The sequence below is a fragment of the Chaetodon auriga genome, chromosome 5 (genome assembly GCF_051107435.1).
Source record: "Chaetodon auriga isolate fChaAug3 chromosome 5, fChaAug3.hap1, whole genome shotgun sequence".
Classification (NCBI taxonomy): domain Eukaryota; kingdom Metazoa; phylum Chordata; class Actinopteri; order Chaetodontiformes; family Chaetodontidae; genus Chaetodon; species Chaetodon auriga.
This window is the reverse complement of record NC_135078.1, coordinates 8,586,439-8,607,872: the sequence shown is the minus strand read 5'-3', so window position 1 is coordinate 8,607,872 and position 21,434 is coordinate 8,586,439. Positions and strand designations below refer to the sequence as shown.

Sequence of the window (21,434 nt, the reverse complement as noted above, 5' to 3'; positions counted from 1 at the left end):
TTCTAACATTGGTGGACTACTGTTAGTTAAAATGTAAATTTTAGAAATGTTAAGTATTAATTTGGAATTGAAAATTAATTCAATAATTAATGAATCTGATACTCGACTTTTCAGCTACCGTGGAGGAGAAGTCCTCAGTGCTCAGGGGAAAAAAGAAATATTTGAACATCCAGTTTCCATGGTGACTTGGCAAACTTCATAGGCTGATGAAGATCATGTGATGTGATCGAAAGCTCCAGAGCAGCTGACCTTGAGGCCAGATTATTTTGTCAACTAGTTTAATGATAAACAATGAAACTATATATATATGTAATGTGTTTATCTGAGTATGTAATATATTTTATTATATACAGTTTATAATAAATCTATACATAAATTAAACTGTTTACAGAATATAGGTAAATTAATAATCAGGATCATGGTTAAAAATCATTAATTATTATCCTTAAAAGACTTAATTCCTTTGTAACACTTGATACAATGGTTTGTGTTATCATTATACAAATTAAATATTAAAAATCCAAATATTTGATGAACCTTTTCATTAAAATGAAAGAGAGCAAACAGATGTCAGTGATCAACATTGAGTAAAACAATCTAAATTAAATGGACAATGACAATATTTTTTTCCCGTAAGTAAAATGGAGCGATCAGCTTATTATCAGGTTATTGCTGAATAGATCATGTTTTGTGAGTTTAAAAAAGACGAGTGAAAAAAAACTTGCTTCATCAATCAAAATTCAGTTCAGAACAGAGAAAATAAAATGCTTACAGCTTTGACGTTGCAGCTTTCTCTCTCCTCTAATGAAGCTAGGCTAGCAGTTTCCCTCTGCTTCCAGTCTTTGTGCTAAGCTAAGCTGAGCACGTCCTGGAGTGGATGCACAGAGATGAAAGTCGTATCACCTGAAACATCTGATTAGACTCTTTTGGCAAATTAAAGGCTCAGCCTCTCTGAACTTTTCTACCAAACAAATACCAACAGAAACGTGGTGAAGGCAGAAACATCATCAGCCCACTGATGAGGTGAAAACTGGGTCAAAGCCAATATCCTTTGCTGATTTTCCCCATTAAATCAATACTGATCACAGAAAGGTTAATGCAGATGAAGCAGATGAGACACGTTTCACTCTTTAGCTCTTCTGCTTATTTTCTGTATAAACTGAAACAATTTTGGGAAGATGTATAGTTACAGAAGCCACCGTTTAAATACTTCTGTTTTTCAGGACTACAGACTGTCATTCTGTTCAAAGAAAGTTACTCCATCTGTTCAGTTATACATCATGAAGAGGGTCTGGACCAAACCGAGACCTGACCTGACCTGACCCTGAGCAAATGAGAAAATAATACTTGGAAGATAACCAAGTCTGAACCCAATGAAGCTGATCGTGAACAAGCTTTACAACATGCCAGATGTTTGCTGACAGCACACTTTGCCACAAATTCTGACAATACGACAATGCTGATAATTATGACAGAAACCGAATGAATTAGCTATAGAAGGTGGCTTCCTCCATTCTCAACCATATGACGTGATGTTTTCCATTTGCCAGTGGCAGTGGTGGAGGAAATATTCAGTTCCTTTACTTAAACAGAAGTACCAGAACTACACTGTGAAAATACATTAAAGTAAAGGTATCAAACATGTTACTGTAGTGTTGTAGTTGGTTGTGATGGAGCTCATTTGAACTATTTTGTGTAAGACTACAACTCATTATTATTTTCATCATGGATTAATGTTTTATTTTCTCTATCAATCGATTGTTTGGTTTGTCAAAATGCTGAAAATAGTGAGAAAAGTCATCACAGTTACTCAGAACACAAAGTGAAAGCTTCACAACGCTTGTTCAGTCCAACCCACCGTCCAAATAATTAAAGCTCCAAATTATTACAATCTTTTTTTTTCATGAAAAATCTCTTAAATGATTATCACAATAGGTGTCAATTTTCTGTTAATCTACTAATTGATTAATCAACTAATCATTTGATTTGTACAAAAAGCTCTTCATATGCTTTGTTGCACATATCTTAATTTGTAAAGTAATTAGTAACTAAAGATGACGAAGGCTGATGTAGTGGAGGAAAAGTACACCATTTCCCTCTGAAATGTAGTGGAGTAGAGCTGAAGTAAATACAAGTGGGAAAGTTCACTTCACTGTTCATGAAGAAATCCGCAGATTGTCACAGCTTCATTAAAATAAGAGAAAGGCTTAAGTATCCTTTTTATATGATTTTCCATAGCATGCCCCTCTGTGATGTCACACTTTTATCTTGCCAAATGTAGCCCTTCTTCAGATCAGCATTTCTTTAAGATATTGCTGAACAATATTGTTGCATGATGTAGTTCATGCGGAGCATACAGAACCCTTCAACCTTATTAAAAAGGCAGCTCAGACTACACCATATCAGCCCGATTAAAGTCTGATCTATGACATCCGGTCAGGAACAACAATAGGAACAACAAAGGGTGCCGGGGCGACAGTTTATCGTTTTATCCCATTTAGTGTGTCATAGTGGACAACAATCGATGCTGGATCTGGGATGCCTCATGACATCCCAACAAAAAAGACCAGTATGTTCAAATTTAAATTGCCTTTCAGCAACGAATTCCACGTGTCCCAAACATTGACCAGTAGAAGCACAGAATGCTCTTCTGTGCACAACTGAAAACCTGGCGAAACGAAAGCGGAATGACGCTGTTGGTGCTGCAAGGGGACAGAACTGTGAAACAGAGGAATGGTCACAGTGGATTTATTTTTAGGCTTTTCCAAACATAAGACAGCTACACAGACTGATTCACGTCCACCATGAAGGAATTCCTTCACTTTGGGTTTCAGTTGTGAGTTAAACTGTCCGAGGATGGTCTGAATGTGATACATGAGGCCTCATGAGAACATGGTTCTTGCATAGACTCTTGTCATTTTGGGCATGAAACAGTAAAGAATGAAACCTTGAAATGACTGGTATCTGTACTGGCTTCTAAGACCCACATCATGGATCCCAGGATGATAATCCAGCATGTGAATCTTTACTGTTGCACTCCTTGTGAGCAGCTCCGTACAAAACCATCAGCTTAAAGCCAAATGTAAACAGTTAGACAAGGGGTTAAAGGATAAATTACCCAGCAGGCTTTGCCTTCAGGGCGATGGTGGACCCTTCCTTCCCCTCTCATCAGACATGTCAGTGGATTCCCTCTGCCCTGCTCCGCTCTGTACGGTGAGTTAACATTTCCGTTGCTGGGAACATCCTTGCACGTTGGATGCTCATTTGCCTCTTAAAGGGCCCCGCTGCTGCCTTTTCATGGCCCTGTAAGAATAATTTAGTGCGGGAGGCCCGAGATCACTGGAGATTATGGCTATGAAAGGGGAAAAGGACGCGTTATTAATGCTTGCTCATCGGTAAGGGACGAATGAGAAAAGGATCCCCAACGGGCTTGGATTCACTGTAACACACGGCTCTGCCATGGGAAACAAGGATGGCTTCAGTCTATTCTGTGACACTGGAGGAAAAAAACAGAAGCCTCATGAAAAAAGAGACTGTAGTGATAATGAAAGACACACTACAGGTCCCTACTGGACCATTACAGTAATATACCTAGAGGTAAAATACATTAAGGTCACCAGAAATTACCATTCAGTTCTTTGAGAAATATTATAGGAAAATCATGAGGGTAACATTAAGACCAATGTGGATAAAAATAACATGGAGCATAGCAAGGTCACTATCCTGGGCCCGAGAGACACTATGAGCCAATGCAACAAATATCATTGGAAAATGATTGTAAATATGTTACTGCACAGACTGAAAATATAATTAAAATGCATCTGCACCAAGTATAACCTTATTTTTTTTGCAAAAGTTGAGAATTGTAGGACAAGAGAAAGCCCAGAAATGAATAAAAAAAAAGACTGTAGGCACAATATGCAGTAAAAATAACAAAAATACACGGAAATCACAATGTACTATTTTAAAGAGCACTATTATAGGGGCACTTCAGGAATTTTTTGTATTGCACTTCCATAAAGATAGGGGACTTTGGGGGAGAGAACGGTTAAAAAAAATAAGAAAATCAAAGGATATTCTGATTTTTTGGGGTGAAGCGCCAAAAATGCTGGATTGCACTTTTCCAATAATACAACTGGATAGCATCTTTTGTTAGGCCCTCCCTGCCTGGTAGGACTAAAAACTTTTTGTTGAAAATTTGAATTTTTGTTCAAACGTGAAGGGAAAAATTGACCTGTAATGACTTTTTCAAATGTAAAATTGACCCTCTATGGTTCAGCAAGGGGGCTCTTCAGCTTGGCTTACTGACAATTAACTAAGCTAATAATAAAAAATGAAAGTATTTTTGGTTGTACACCATAGATGTCAAAATTACCAGCAAAGATGAGGCTGTTTGTGACATTGTCCAAAGCAGCTGCTGAGGACTCATGGCTGAGCTAACTGCATCCCTAGTTAGGCAACGTCAACTGTACAACCTCGTCTGACTGCCTACTTTTCACCACAACCATCCATCACACCTTTGCTGGAAGCTCGTACAAAGGCTATCACCAACAACATAACAACATTTACATGACATGTGGCATTAACACCGTATCAGTAATTAATTACACAGACTTTGTGTTAGCTCGAGTTTGTTGAATTTTACTTTTTGAAAAAGTGACAGTCCTGTTTCCAAGTCTTTCAAAGTCCACACCTCTTGTTGGTAACAAGATGAGATAAAGTAGCGGCTGCTCTCCAAGGAGAACCATCTGAAGACTTTGTCAGCAGCTATGATTTCATGTTGGGATTAGACCAATAAATGGGACAGATTTCAGATATCATCAGGTCAATGTTATCCTCTTCATTTATGTTCCATTAGAGCTGTTGGAAAACAACAGACATAAAAGTGCAGTGTTATTTGAACAGCGTGGCATTTTTTTACATGTCAGATGATGGTCTTTATTGTTTCAGAGACTTTTTTTTTTTTTTTTTTTTTGCAATTTGGGAAAGACACTGAGGGCAGTAAATTCTAGTTTTTGACAAGAATTGGAAATATGTTGAAAGCATACATTAAGGACTGGTAGCGGACTTTGATATCAGCCAATTAAAGCCATGAGCTGACAGGAAAGATGGTAAAACTTATGAAACAAAACTGTCACCTTTCTCTGATTCTTTCATGACGGAAAAGTTGTGTGAGGTAGTGGTGAAGTGAGTCTACAATCCACTTTTCATGGACCCTCTTTGGGTGCCTCGACCTTAGTTTGGGACAAGGGTCACTTGTCTTACCTCATATGTCGACAGCTTTAACACCACATGCTTTGTCAATGTAACAGAGCTGCTAACTGTGGGCAGGAACTGGTCTCATGATGCCAGTGCCATATGGAACCAGGAAGACCAGTAACACAAAAGATAGGCCGGCCATAGTTGTGTGAATAGCTTTAAGAGATGAATACAGACAAACACACAGATAAGTTGACAGGATGACTTCCCTTGTTGCACAGATATACAATTGACTACCAAGCCAGGACTCACTTTAAAGCTCACTTTCTTTACTAACTTTGTCTACCATTGCTGGGTAGGTAGTGGATAAAGTGGGTTTTTGTTAAGAACAGCCGCCTGCTGAAACACAGAGGCTTTAAAAGACTGTGCCATGAAACCAAAGTTCTGAACTAACAAAAGATAAAAAGGTCAGTTACAGCTCATCACAGAGTCATGCTAGCACCTTCGTCAGGAAGTGGTGCTTTGAGGTGAACGCTCACAATGACAAATGCTAACATGTTTAGCATGTCAGTGATTAACGTTAAACACAATTACAGTACAGCTGGTTCGGGTATTTGTTCATAAACCAAAGTAATGAACCAACAGGAATTTTAGGAAGTTTAGGGATCAAAGTCCCCTCAGCCTTTCCTCTCGGGACCATGAACATCTGAACCACATTTCATGGCAATCCATCCAATAGCTGTTGAGATATTGAAATAAAACATGCAAATGTAAACCTCATGGTGGCGCTTACACATCATCTGGGGACCAGGGACATATATGCAAGATCCGCTGCCAATCCACCAGATAGATCAGATACAATGATTTCATTGTAATCCATCCAACAGATACTGAGATATTTCTGTCTGCTGGTGTGATCTGGACATTGTCACGCATCGAACCACAGCAGCAGCATGGCAAAAATACACTGATCAGGGCTTTAAGAGTGTAAATGTGTTTATACTCAATTAATGTAGCTCTTCTTAATTAGCCATCCCAGCATCAGTGGTGGCAGTGGGCTTGCTTTGCATTTCTGCCGAGTTAGCACATAATGTGGGAAGACCCCCCACCAGGCCAATGTTAGCCCAGCTATGCTTGGCTGTAGAGCATCGGGGGAGGTTGGGGGTCCCTTTCCTGAATAACTTTAGGGTTTCTTCTAAAGACCCAGGTGTCCAGCCCCACTGCTGACCTCTGACCCCTGCAGAAGAAAAGTTATTGAAGCTGCTAGTGAAGCCTCCTAAAGCTGACCAGTGAGGAGGGGCTGGGAAAGTGGCCTGATGGAGGCGAAGGGTGGCTCAACGGGGTCACAGCAGAGAAAGACAGGGGTTTTAGGAGGGGTGAGGGGTGTTCAAGTTTCCTTTGAGCCCCCTCCCTCCTCATGTCCACAAGTGTGTCCCTGCAGCTATTGTGACTCTGAGCTACAGCAGGACAGAAGGCCTCAAACAAACCGGGTCTAAACAATGTTTGGCCCCTTTTGTTTCTCGCCTGCCTTTCTTCTTCAGCCCTCCATCGCAATCTACTGGCCTCCTTTCTATTGATTTCCCTCATTCAGCAGCTCGTCGGCCTCTTTCCGCTGTTTTATATGCTCTTTTCTGGCTTTTTTTGTCCACCACCTCCCCCCGCCGAACCCTCCCTCCTCTGGCATTCTCTGCAGTGTGAGAACGCAGTGCGCCTCTTGACTGGATGCAACTCATTAAAGACACCTAATTGATGAAGAGTGTAATTAGTGTGACAATCGGAAGGGGAAATCAATATGTTTTAGCCAAAAGAGCCACATCAGGGAGAACAAGATGGAAGAGAGCAGAATGTGAGAAGAACCGTATGTTCGGGTGACAGCAGCATGAAGAGGCTCGCTTTCACTTTTAGAGACAAAAGGAGAAACTGAGCTTCAAGGAAAGTGTTTTTTTTTTTTTTTTTCCACGTCAATTCTTGACTCTTGACTCTTAACAGCTGCATCACTTCTGTCACCTTCTTGTTAGTCTAATAACTTACCTGATGGTGTTCATTTTCAGTTTAATGCTCACAGAAGAGCACCTCATAAAGAACACATACACACAAATGTCTATGTGTGTGTGTGTTCAGTGGCTTTAACCTTTGACCTTCTATAGCTTTCTTTCTATAGCTGTACTCACTGTTTAGGGATACTCTAACATGCAGCAAACCAAAATATGAGGTACTGAAAGGAAACAGCACAAAAATAAAGCTGCTGTTATGAACACGTGTCCCCAACAAAGATCCATTTTGGATCAAAATGTCTGTTTTTAATGATAAACGCTGATTGACATACAGTCAGCAGTGTAAGTCTATCACCAGTGTCCCCTGACGATACGCTCGCTGTGTTAGCAATCCAGTGCTGTGATTGTATTTTTCTGCGGCTGATAAATCGGCTTATTACAGCTACATCAGTATCACAGTGTCGGCCAATAAAAAGCATCACACTTCAGCAGAGAAAGGCCAAAGGTAAGCTTGAGGACATTTAAGAATGAGATTACGACCTTGTGCAATAATGAACTTCATCAGTGGTCCAGATCTGTTGATGGTTTTGGAGTTTAAATGTTACAGAAATCAACTTGAGAGACGAAAAAAACTCAGCTGAAAATAAAGGTGATATTTATTGCCAGTAAATTTACAGTTAGTAGTAGTTTGGAGGGTTGCTGTCTCAGAGTCTTTCAGCAAGTCTCTGTCCAGCATCATCCTTTGTTTGGACAGGAACACCACCCACTGTCTAAGACCCTCGCCTCCATCCTCATGACTGTCTTCAAACCAGCTGGAATCTTACTCATGGATTGCTTTGTTTTAGAAAGATGTTTTAAAGAGTCTCACTTCACGTCAAAGCATTCCCTCTTTATTTCCGTCACAGTAAGGCACCACTCTGAGCTGTACAGCACTGCGTTCAGGTACCCACTACTGACTGTTAAATGTTTTTGGCTGCTGATTTCTGACAGCAGGGCTCAAAGCTTCTTCTTTTTTTAAGCAACAATCTTGTTCACAGAGCGGAGCAGGTAGTCTTGTGTGGTCATTTGGAGGCCTTGATTAAACTACTGATCAAATATCACTAACACACACCTCCTCCTGAACAGGTTTATTCAGTTAGGAGGGTTTGTTAAGTCAAATCACTCACACCAAACCTCAGTTAACAAATAGGAAATTTAGGATAAATATATGAAAACACTCCTACATGAAGTCCAGTGTCTCCATTACTCGAGTTTATCCACCAGAGGACACTGGAGGTTTATTTTAAATCTATCTGTCACATTGCTTTAATAATTAAAGGATCTCTATCAAAAGTGCTTGTGTGACGTGTTTACATAGAAAGATATCCATGCATACCTCCACCAAGGCTGCACAGCCCTCTTCATGTTAATCAGAATAAATGTATGGACATCTGCCACCTGCGTCTGTATGAGCTTCAAAATACACATACTGCCAACCATGGGATTAATGGACCTGGTAATACTTTCTTCCCTTCATGTTCAGTATTTCACCACAAAATGTTTCAAACGTCATATTTTACAATGGTATTTGGCTTTAATAAGCTGCTGGCTCCACGGCAAAAACATATCAGTCATTCTTCTGCCTCTGGCCGAATGTTACAACAAATCTCACTGAAACCTGGTCACAGGTTTTTGACGGAGCAATCTCAACCAACAGACAAGTGCTAGTAATCAGAACAGTTCAGACTGCCAACTTGTGTTAGCAGTGTTTGACTCTAACAGTTTTGAGCCGTGACCACGCTCTGTAGACATGTTCATCCCCTTTAATTCATGTAACTTACACCACAGAATAAATACAGCCTCAGTGTAAAGGTTCAGGTTTTCTCCTTCTGTTTCAGTTCAGAAACTTTGAGCTTCAGCTCTGAGCAGCGGCAGAGTCCTCAGGTGGAGAGACTGAGCGCTCCCTCTCCGTCCTCTTCTGTGCTGCGTGTCTGCCCCCTGCTGGTAGGGAGGGGGAGTGGGGATCCTCTGGGGATTCTTGCTGCGAGAGCTGGGAGAGGAGGAGGTCCACGCTCTGGACCAGAACTGAGTCCAGAACCTTCCGCTCCTCTGACGAGAACTGGCCCAGCACGTGACGCTCCACCGACGCTTTCCCCGCTGGCCGGCCGATCCCGACCCGAAGTCTGGGCATCACCTGTCGGAGAGCCGAGAGAACAGGAGACAGTCCTGCTGTTCACTGGTTTAAACACACATTCACATGACACACCCTCAATCTAGGTTTTGTGCTTTATTTGTGATATAATTTTCTGTCTGTTTGTCTTTTCTTTCAGTGTTCCAACCATTTTAAAGTCTATCTTATCAATAACCACGAAGGAGATATGACTGAGCTGTCACCATCACCACCAACAATTTAAAATAACATAAAAACACAAAGTAAAAAAATGTAAGAATAAACCTAAAATAAAATCAGACTATAATATGCAGTGTATGCTTAAAAACCTCCACAAGCAATTCAGACTTGCAGTGCAGTGAACAGTTCTGCAGTCACTTACGTCTGTCTGAAGACACTCTACACAGGAGCGGACTCCATTGTGACCTCTGTGAACAATAATAATAATTTAGGGTCAAAGTTCGATTTCAGACACATTTTAAACACATTTTTCTTGCGCATCAAACTCTTTTTTCCACAAAATATTACATGAAGCATTCCACTATTTTGCTGCTTTTATATTTCTAATCCTAGCATTTATTTTTCAACACTAAATCACATTATAAGACGGGTTATTATTTCTTAGAGGGAACTCCATCTACCAGGCAGTCAGGACAGGTGTTTACAGAGGGGTTAAAAAAATCTTTGCATGACACACTGAAAGGTTCACAATGAACACTTCTTTTACTGTTCCAGACCTTAAAGCTGCAGTATTTAGAGGTATTAAGTCAGAGCCAACCTGCGGGCACAAGAACATGATGAACAAACCGACCTCGCACTTCCTCCTTGTTTGATGGCGATTTTCCCCAAAGGTTTATCCAGCTCATCATGGACCAGCAGGATGTCTTCAGGCTTGATGCCATATTTACCAGCTAGAGGAGGACAAGGAGACACTTAAGGTTTGTTTATAGAGCACTTCTAACAAAACCAATTAAAGACAGAGTGCAGAGCTGGAAAGGACATAAAGACACAAACAGACGATCAGGATATGAAGGCAGAGTTTGTTCCTCAGCTCACCTCTGCTCATAAATACCCAAATGAAAATAAAAAAACACACAAACATGCAAACGTGACACTGAAACAAGATCAGTCTATTGACTCACACACACACGCACGCACGCACGCACGCACACGCACACACACACACACACACACACACACACACACACACAGACGGTGACCTCACCTGCTTTGGCCACGGACACTCCGTTGATGTTCATCAGCAGCCTGGGACGGAGCAGCACCACATGTGTGTGTTGTACCTCTGACACGATGACCTCACCCGACACGTGCTTGTCGCCACGCCAACGGTCAGCCACGCCGAGACGGGTAGCGAGCGCGCCGAGCACCGCCATGCCGATGCTGTGTCTGGTACCCTCCATCCCCGGGTTACCCAGCCCCACCACCTGACACACACACACACACACACACACATTAACAAGTGATACAGATATGCATGCTAATAAGCAACTAGTTAACTGTGAATACATGTACCTTAATATACATCGTCATAAATGTATTCTACTAAGACGTATTGTTAGTGTATCCAAGTGTATCTTATTCCTCTGTGCCATGGAGGTCAGTGGTTAAACAAAGTTTAATCAGATGATTGAGTGCCAATCAATAAAAAAGGTTAATAAAAGCAGAATAACAGATGGATTATTACTTCTACAATGCCAATTCTTCACCATAAAAAAGCAGAGAGAGTTTGATGTCAACTGATGTGGCTGACATAAACACCAGGGCACATATACAGCCACTGCCTTGTACTGATGGTACTGATCTGCTGGCAGCAGCAACAGCTCTGTTAACAGAAATACTATAGAGCACATTGTATTAAAGTCAGGCTCTATTGCTGCTGACACACTGCAAACATTGTGTTGTGCCTCTACACACTGAGCTTTTATTTATTTTTTCTTGAACAGGACACAGTGAGCAGGAATGATCAAGTTAACACACTGGAAGTACACTGACAATTTATCAAAGGAAAATACATATGTCACAAACTGTCCTCAGAGAACAACAATTAAAATAAAACTAATCATATTGTTACAATGCCTGTTTTGTGTTTTTTTTCAGTCTCCATCAAATTGTTTTTTGAGGTTAAGCTCTTTGGACAAACTGTGTCTGATCACTACCAAAATGTCACTTAAGGGTCACAGAGTCACATAATACCAGCAGAGTAGACACAGAAAGAACTAGATGAACTCCATTCAAAAAGCCATCAATTCAACGTGACCTTGCTTAGTAACAACCATATGGTTGAAGCAGTACAGATCAACTGTATTGAAAAATAAGTTAGAATTATATTTAAACCGAATTGGAAAGTGGTTTACATTGATGCAGGAAATGTATTTAATCTTATATTATGGAATGTAAACTTCGTCCAATCAGCGAAACAATACAACGTTGTCATATTTCTGACTGGAGTTTGGTGGGATTTGTCAATCCAGTAAAACTGACAGGTGATTATTGGGATTTAGTAAATTTATGATAGCCAAAGTTAAACACACATGGAGCTACAGTGTAGCAGACAAAATAAAGATGATGTGAAGTCATACACTTACCAGCCTTCGACGGCCTTGCGTGTGTATTTCTGCGTCAATGCCCATCGCTGGTGTATACAGATCAGCCAGCAAAACTCGGTTTAAGACTCGTGTTAAAAGTCGTCGCATTGTGACAAAGCTCAACAGCTTCTTAAAAAAGAGTGACAAATAACGACATAAGTTACTTAAAACGGTGACTTTCTTCAATCGGCCCATGACAAACACACCCTGCTCTTGTCATTAAGGCAAATTTCAGATGTTTTTACAATGATTTAGTGTTGAAACATTCGTGTGAGGATACACTCTGTTCATTGCGCCATTTGACCGATTCCTCAATGGGATTCATTATATCTGAACTGTATTTGCCTTTAACTTCTCAGCTATATTATATAAGAAACTCCTCGGAGTAACACAAAGCCTTAACATCGTATTTATGCCACAACCAAAGTCATGAGAAGGTAACTTTAACAGGCATAGCTAAACTTAGCTTACTGTACCTCGTTGGCTAACTCTGGACAGCACAACACCAACACACACACTTAAGGGCATCAATAAAATATGTTCATAATACGAGCCCCGGTGAGGCTAACTTTTGAAACATTTTAACTGAGAACTAATGCAATTTTACAAATATTCTCCAGTCTCATTTGAGGTTACATTGGCTAATCTTCCTGTCATGCTTCTCTCACACACCAGTCAACGAGTGTTGGAACGACAACATGAATGAACAGGCTTTTCCTACTCTGCCAGCCTACAGCGCCATCTCTGTCGGTGACTGAGAAATGCAGTGCATGTTACTCAACAGACAAGGAGGAATCATGTCTCCTCATAGGCTGCATTCAACAGAACACATTCACTTCTGTAAAATTTTAAATTAAACACTGTGTTGGGGTGGATGGGGATTGATTAGGACACAATGAACAACAAAAAGTGATTACAAAGTAAAGTGTGTTAGTGGCAGTGTCAGCATTTTTGTGCTCTGCTCAGTTTTAATAGGTATTTTATTGTCTTTATTATTACTTCTTTTATCTTGCTTATCTTTTTTGTCCTGTGAAGTACTTTGTAGCACCAGTTTGGAAAGTGCTACATTAGCATTTATTATTATCTATTTACCACTGAATGTTAGGGGTCCACCCATCACCATACCTCTTCTGATTTACAGATCTTCAGCCACCAGTGAAATCCACTGCCCACTTTTCAGTACTGAAGAAGGCAAATGTTAAAATCTCATCTCATATTGCTGTGACTGAAAAACAAAACAAAACAAAACAGTGTAGTCTGCATATACTGTTGCTTTTTCAAACAATTAAGCTACCAGGATATTTTGTGGTATTGTATTATATTTTGTGAATCTGGTTTCAACAGGCGATACAGATATACATTTTTACAACACGCAGTGCATTTATGAAATACTGATTCCACATATTTAAAGTGCTAAAGCTAATGTGCTTCAAAAGAATTAATAACAGTCTTGTGACTTGGACACATAGTAGGTGAACTAACTAATCTGAAATTTTTTTTCAAAGGTGGAGTCTGTGACAGAAACTGACCTAAATCATCTCACTTAAAAGAAGACAAAAAAAAAAACTTGACATTTTTTATTGCATTTTATTTGGAAACCAAAATATTTTTAACAACTGCCCACTGAGCTCTAAGTTGAACAGACTGGGCGTCACTCTTGAGCTGGGGAGCAGGGAACAGCATTGGTCAGCGGCTGACATCTCTCCACCACAGCGTTGATCTCGCCAATGCTCACACCATCGTAGGTGCCTGTGACGTAGGTCCAGTGGGTGTCTCCATTGTGGTTGGTTCTGCTCAGCCTGCCAGTGAAGGGGAGATCGGCGGTCATCTTCCTGCCTTCCATCCTCACAGCACATGAGTGGTTGGGTGGGACCAGAAGATCCACAGAGATCGAATGGCTGATAGACTCCACCATCTTAGTCCCTTCTGAGAAGGTCATTGTCTGCTCCTTGGTGAAGTCCACGGTTCCAGGGCCAAGAATGGGCACTTTGGCCGTCATGGTGGAGACAGAGCCATTGCGGGTCTCTCTGCCAATGTCCCAGTTCTTCTCCACCGTACTGGTTTTTTCCAGTTTAACCGTCTTCTCCACATTTCTGCACTCCAGGTTGGTGACTTTGGTGATCTTCAGGGCCTCTGGAGGATGGTGGAACAGCTTCATCTGGTCGACGCCGTACTCTACATGAGAGATGTGCTGGCTGTAACTTGCTGTGTTAACAGCAAGAACATGATAGCTCTTGTACCAGTACTCATCACCCTCCCAGGGAAGGAAGAAGGCTTCGTGTTGGGTCACCACTTTGCCAAGACCGTACTTGTTTTTGCCCACATAGATGTCTGAGTTGGGGCAAGTTTTGACAGCAAAATGAGGGACTGACCCGTATGATTCTTCAACCCACTGCAGGAACTCAAAGTGGTCCACATTGACCAGCACTTCAAACTTGGAGGAGGCATACTCATTGTCGGCGTATGGGTAAAGACAGAAGTTCCCTTTGCTGGGAGTGTAGAAGCCAGACTCACAGTTGACTTTGCACACGTAGTCGGTGCGTTCGGTGTAACCATTGAAGATGGCGACAGCACCGTTTGGGAGGGAGCCGTTCCACGTGATCCACTTGAGGTTGGTGTATTCATTAAACATGGGGATGGATTTTGAGGTTGTCTCAGTTTGTGTGAGCTCTGTAGTTTTAGGTGGTTTGATGACTTTCCGGGAAGGGACAACATCTTCCAGCATGGGGTTAAGCGATGACTCTACATGACAAGACAGACAGGAAGTGGCAGAAGTTTTTTCATAAAACACATATTTTAATTTGATGCTCTTTGAGTGTCTGACAAGATTAAACTGTAGTATTATAATGATGTGACTCACTGCTGCGTTTTTCTTGCCCGTCCTGCAGCTGGGGGGTGGAGGGTGGCTGGTTAGCCTGCAGCGCTGGGCTGCAGAGCTGCAGCACTGCTAACAGAACAGCGACACACCACCTCATCTGGACACACAAGGAAACACAACAAGCATATCAGCACCCATGGAGATTTAACATGAAGCAAAAAAGCAAACTCATAAAACCTTCATAAGCAATAAGCACTAAAGCCTTAACCCCACAGGTTCCTATTTTTTCTGTCATGCGCTCCTTCAGAGATGGATCCACTCAGTTTTCATCAGTCAACATTATTGGAGAAACTTGTAGCAGTTAAGTTAAATTGTACTGAAATAACCTGAAACTTCATGTTTCTTTTCATACATGTTTTCTCATTCATTTCTAGTTTGAAATGAAAGATGCAAGTAAACTTTAATGTTCTGTGATCACAGGCGTTAAAGAAAGACTTCTGGTAGCTTACAACACTTCTATATTCTAACACTCATGCTGCAAAGATTGAACGTCCTCACAAGTCAAAAAGAAGCTGCCAGGCTTCGTGCCAACTTATGATTAAGACGGCAGTAATATTAACTGGATGCCCCTCTGTGTATATCAGATGATTATTTTAAGAGTAGCCTTGAGAAAGGATTACCAAATACCTTTTCTAGTAAAAAAAAAAAAAAAAGGGACAAAAATATCAGAACAAAACTGACCTAAATGATTTCAAAGATTCTGATTTACAGTCAATTTTATTGACTGTGGGAAACAAATCAAATAGTGAAATGATGCTGATTGTTGTTAATCACAAAAATGAGCCCACACTAGCACTTCATTCAGATACAGAGAAGCAACTTTTACCTCGACAGGTTCCTCCTGCAGTGACACTGCCTGCAGTATGTGCTGAGTTTTAAAACCTCCCTACAGACTTATTGCCTGCAATAAACAGGAGAGAGCAGCTTCTCGCCCATTGACCCAGTGTTTACACTCTCCTGCTGCTCAGTTTGGACCTGATGTGTTACAGGAAAGGCTCAAAAATAACCACACATGAGGCGTCCAAAAAGAAATATTTCCAGTTAAAAACACACCTGTTTCATGTGTTCTCATTGGGAACTGACCAGTACAACTACTGTACATCTTCAGTGACAGGTTCAATGCCTCGTTCAAGGACACACAAGAAAAAGTGACCTAATTCATGTGTCCCTAATTTCTTATGCCATCTAAAGGCCTTGGCTTAACAGTAAGAATTTAGATGTGATTAGTAAATTAATTAATAGATGCGAATTTCCCTTGGTGTGATTTACCCTTGAGGATGAATAAAATATCTATCTATCTATCTATCTATCTATCTATCTATCTATCTATCTATCTATCTATAAGAGCATACAGTTGTGTACATATCTTTTTGAATAAAACCCCATCACGTCACCTGCAAATGTTTTGCAATATGTATCGATCTTTTACACATTTTTCACTTATGTCCAAATTGGTTGATTTTTATGCTTTCACATGATTTTAAACAATATTCGCTCCATTATGGGTCAAGAAAATTGTCCCTCTTCTTGGGCTCAAAATCAAATGTTCTTGCCTGCAGAAAAGTTGACATTAAGAGGCATTGCTTTGTAAAATACCAGCTCCTGTTCTGTTGTTTTGAGTGGAGCCTGTACAGCATATGTGAGCTGGCTAGTACACCTAAACCTTATAATTAGTAAGTTACTGCCTCTCTGAAAACATACAGCTACACTACAGATGTGCTGGAAATTGCTCATTTTGAGGCATCAAACTGAGAAGTCAGACTCCAGGTTTCACCCTCTCCAGCCAACCTGACAGCCAACTTATTTAACCTAAATTCTACATCTTAGGTTAGCTGAATATACAGCTGAAGAATTAGATGAGTGTGTGTTCAGATCTATTCTTATCTAGTCTTATTTTTGTTTTGACCACCATCTCCCCACCACCCAGAACCAGCTGCTTTGTCCTTGACTTGAAACTATCTACCTGCAGCTCTGCAGGAGTGTAAACAGAGTATTCGTGCTGATAATGATAACAGGATTCTTTATTGATCCCTGCTTACAGAACAACCCTCCCACTCCTCTTTCTGTAAATTTACTCTTTGATGAGACTGTTAAAAGTGCTTCATAAATAAATTTGCCTGGATTTAATGTCCCGTATCTACTGGCCGATAGAGGATTGCATGATGTCCAAAGTGCTGTGGCGCTCTTTCTCCATCGATGACAAGATACTGTATGTTTAGATAAGATCAGGCTGGGAACGTAGTGATTAGATCCCCTGTAATAGTGGGTCACTGATTAAGAAGGTCCTTGTTGCGTAATGCTGCTAGCTGCCAAGATTAAACCAGAGGAGAGACCGCTCAACATGGACATTGTTCTGTCATTGAAAATCGCTGATGTCATGGCTATATGTGTATGTCCTTGAGACAGAAAGTTATTATCAATTTATTTATTTCGACCTGAATGTGGCCTCTGTGTGAAACAAGGTTATGTAAAGGTCAATTGACAAACACTGACACTGACAAAACTTCACTGTTTCTTGCCTTCAGCTGCCTCAGCATTCAGCTGAGTGTGAATGCTTGTAAAGAACTCGTCATTCACGCAACACGAGAACTTTATATTACGTTATTCAGTTTCAGCGTATTATTCGGAGATATACAGTGAGTGTGACAAGCAGTGATTCAGTCTGATTCACAATTTTTGTAGTTTTATTCTCTGACCATCTCATTTTCCACACAGCAGAGGCTGACTGGATATGTGAAACCAGGCAGGTTTTCCTCATACAAAGGTCTGAAAGTCTTGAGTGATTTGCAGTTTCAAAGGAAAAAGTTACTATATTCAGTGTCAAAGCTGTATATTGAAATATCAATTTGTGGGTGGGAAAGCTATCAGTATTGTCCTTCTTTTTTAATTTACTGTAGGAGCATTATGTCTAACAAAAATAACCTCTAGAAAGCAGTCTGCAGCTACGCCATCAGCTCTGTGAGGCTGTACGTAGACACTGCGGTGTTTTAAGCAAACCACTCATGTTGGAAAGCTAACATGGTCACACTGATAATGCCAACATGCTGATATCAAGCAGACAAAATGCTCACTATGTTCACCATCTTAGGTTAGTGTGTTAGCATGCTAAAATTTAGCTAATTTGTAATTTCGGCCAGGGCTGATGGGAATATCATTATTTTTACAAGCATTTGGTCATAAACCAAATTACTATTTTGATGTGATGGTGGTACTAGATGAAAAAGAGCTTCAAAGCTTAAATTCAACCTGAGGGTAACATGAATGTCTGAACCACAGTTAATGACATCAACAGTTTCTGAGATATTTTGATGTGGACTAAAATGGTGGACAAAGGACTACCATTGCCATCCCCATAGAGATCTAACTGGGGAATATATATAGGATGAAACCTGGAATTAAATATATGCATAAGAATATTTATAACATCAGTGATGGTCATACTCATCTAAATTCTTCTTTACACTTTGATTAGTACTTTATGACACACACGTACACAGAGATGCCTATACGTACAACTGTGGGGAGATGTCAGAGGGGTTGCCACAGCCCAATGCCCCTTGTGGTTAGGAGTTAAGTGCCTTGCTCAAATTCATCCCAACTAAAATAAGTAATATTACTTAATTAATATGAGTAATAATTACTGTTTCCTAAAAATTTCATGATTATAAACTAAAATGTTTATAATTTATAAAAAATGCTCTAGATCATAAAGATCCCTTTCATGGCATCAAACTAGTAACAGTTCGGCATGCATTTTCTTTGTATGGAAAATGTCTATTTGCATAGATGAATTAAATTGCTCCAGTAAATTCACAGAAACTGAGTGCTGGGTAAATGTACCTAATTGCTCTGATGTTTGTGTATGTTGTGTGTTGCAATGTGAAATCATAAAGAGCACTATTTCATCAGCTTCATGTGCTGGTAAAGTGACAGAGAGTCTGAGAAGAGAATGGTGAGAAGAGAAGAAAAGGTTAAAGGACCATTTGATTTTATTTTCAAATGTATTTTCAACATGTAAAGTTTTCTTTTTGACACCAGCACACACAAGAGATATTTTTGATTTACCACACGTGCACAGTGTTAGTTTTTATTGTGACACATAATTTGCTTTCAATATCACAAACATCAGATGTTGTACAAAAATATCTTTTGGCGTCCTTTATGTCAGTCTTTCAGGGGCAAGGCTGGGCGTCAGCCACAGGTTCGCAGCGGTCCACCACAGCCCGGACTTCTCCAATCTGGACTCCGTCGTATGTCCCCAAGATATTTGTCCACTGGGTCTCTCCATTGCGGTAGGTGCGGCTGAGGCGAGCTGTGTAGGGGATGTCAGCTTTCATCTTGCGTCCCTCCATACGGACTCTGCAGGAGTGGTTTGGTGGGACGGTGAGCTCCACAGACACAGTGTGACTGAGTTCCTCCACCAGAGTGGTTCCCTTGGAGAACTGGAACGTCTTCTCACCGCCTAGCTCAATGCCACCAGAACCGATGAAGGGGATTTCAGCTGTGATGCTGCCTGTGATACCCAGCATGGTGGCTCGGCCGATGTTCCAGGTGGTCTCCACCTCTGTGGACTTTGAGATGGTGACTGTCTTTACCACTGTCTGACATTCGTTGTTGGTGACCCCAGAGATGCGCATGGTCTCAGGTGGATACTGGAAGATGGCGACCTCATCGATGGCATACTTGACATCAGAGATGTGCTGGGTGTAGGCATCCCTGTTGATGGCCAGGACCTCATAACTCTTGTACCAATACTCATCACCTTCCCAAGGCAGGAAGAAGGCTTCAAACTGAGGGACAACCTTCCCAAGACCATACTTGTTCTTCCCAACATAGATACCAACCCCTGGGCAGGTCTTGACTGAATGTTGGGGCACTGAACCATAGGAACCTTCCTTCCACTCCAGGAACTCAAAGTTGTCTTTGTTGGCCAGGATCTCAAACTCGGGGGCATAATACTCGCTGTCTCCGTAGGGGTAGCGGCAGTATGGGCCCAGGCTTGGGTTGTAGAAACCAGCCTCGCACTTGTACTTGCAGACGTAGTCGGTGCGCTCGGTGTAACTGTTGTAGATTGCAACAGCTCCATTGGGCAGAGAGCCGCCCCACTTCAGCCACTCCAGGTTAACATTATCACCGAAAACGGACGAGGAAGGTAGAGTCTCCTGCTGTTCCAAGTCAGCATGAGTCAGAGGAGCTGACACCACATTGTTACCAGTGGATTCAGGCACCAGGTCCCCCAGCTCTGGGTTCAGTAAGGAAACTGTGTAACAGAGACAGACATAAAGTTTCCATAATAAATCACACTGCATTTTTCATATACTGTACTATGGGTGCAACACAAAGCTACTATTGGTATCTAAATCTCTTTACGTCACATGAATATGAAATGTTTACCTTTTCTGTGCTTTGAGCTCTTTTCCACAATGTCCTTCAGACTGGCTGAGGACAGACCCAGCAGGGCCAGCAGCAACAACACTGACAGCTTCATCTAAGGATGAAACACAAAATGTTTTTAAAACTTTAAACTCAACCTGTGAAATACCTTTGTGAGTTTTTTTCAGGATATTTCACCCTTTTAAACAGAAAAGAGCAGTTATCAAAAATCCAAACACTTTGTCCATTTTATCCTGAAAGATCTGAATTATAGACAGAGAGGATTTTCCATCATTTCCTTTGGGCTGAACACAAAACCATGTTCATCCAAATAACAAATACACACAATCCGTAATTTGCAATTGCAAGTATCTATCAACAAGTTACAGATTATCTATAACCTCTGTCCCTGTTACAGTGTACATAAGCACACACCAGTGTTAAACAACACAACACCCTTAAATCGTCATTGAATACCAAAGGTTTAAAGGACTTGTTTATGTCCATTTGGAATTTACTGTAAGGATTCAAAATCCACATAAATATCGACTGCATTTTTTTAAGAAAAGGTGTCAGGATGATGCACAACTTCAGTAAAAACATCAATATCATAATACTATTGTTACCAGTATATTAGCATATATGTGCTTGTGACATATGTACATTTTATTATATTAAATCTTTTGTTTTGGCACAGCCTTAATATGACGCCACATTGTATTTCACAACAGATATTACTTGTATATGTGAGAAATAAACCTTTAAGGAGTTGTTCATTTTCTTCTGAAATGATTTAGAGTTCTGACATCTAACAAACAATAATGTATTATTCATATTTTATTATATTGTTGCATTACTTCGGTTCATTCAATTGAAATCAACAACTTTATTCATTCCCAGTGGGTTATTAAGAAGTATATAGAAGAGGACACATTTTACTATAATTAACTATGATTAAGTCAAGTAAAGTAAAATATGTTTAAATAACCACACCAGGAGACATTTAAATGGTAGATTCTCTCCAGGTGACATTTGATAAAGCCAAGACTTTATCTGACAGATCTTTACAAAACAAAACTGGAAATTATGCAAGAGTAGCACTATCACCACTGAAAACAAATTGATTAGTAGAGATGATTGCCACTTGATCATGATCATCAATGACTGTCCTGAGTCTGACTGACTGAAGGTGAAAAGAGACTGAACAGCACTCACCCTTACAGTCGCTCCCTGCT

General features: G+C 40.6%; 3 protein-coding genes across 5 annotated transcripts; all 3 read right to left on the bottom strand.

Moving 5' to 3' along the window:
- Positions 1 to 8,061: 8,061 nt before the first annotated feature.
- On the bottom strand, positions 8,062 to 12,635 carry ptrh1 (peptidyl-tRNA hydrolase 1 homolog). Of its 3 annotated transcripts, none has more exons than XM_076731901.1 (6): positions 12,425 to 12,628; positions 11,949 to 12,077; positions 10,568 to 10,787; positions 10,154 to 10,253; positions 9,725 to 9,770; positions 8,062 to 9,366 (listed from the first exon to the last, which is right to left on the bottom strand). In XM_076731901.1, the coding sequence occupies exons 2-6, from the start codon at positions 12,054 to 12,056 to the stop codon at positions 9,088 to 9,090; spliced, it is 753 nt and encodes a 250-aa protein (XP_076588016.1). In that variant the 5' UTR covers positions 12,057 to 12,077; positions 12,425 to 12,628; the 3' UTR covers positions 8,062 to 9,087. The 3 variants fall into 3 exon arrangements, with proteins under 3 accessions (XP_076588016.1, XP_076588017.1, XP_076588015.1); XM_076731902.1 differs by having other exon boundaries at positions 11,949 to 12,074; positions 12,425 to 12,625; XM_076731900.1 differs by having other exon boundaries at positions 11,949 to 12,635.
- Positions 12,636 to 13,599: 964 nt separating this feature from the next.
- On the bottom strand, positions 13,600 to 14,923 carry LOC143320384 (natterin-3-like). The gene is made up of 2 exons (XM_076729946.1): positions 14,812 to 14,923; positions 13,600 to 14,690 (listed from the first exon to the last, which is right to left on the bottom strand). Exons 1-2 carry the CDS (start codon positions 14,921 to 14,923, stop codon positions 13,600 to 13,602), a joined length of 1,203 nt encoding a protein of 400 aa, XP_076586061.1.
- Positions 14,924 to 18,723: 3,800 nt separating this feature from the next.
- On the bottom strand, positions 18,724 to 20,314 carry LOC143320657 (natterin-3-like). The gene is given in 3 exon segments (XM_076730493.1): positions 18,724 to 18,764; positions 18,965 to 20,086; positions 20,221 to 20,314. Coding segments are annotated over 3 exon segments (1,257 nt in total).
- Between the last annotated feature and the right edge of the window lie 1,120 nt (positions 20,315 to 21,434).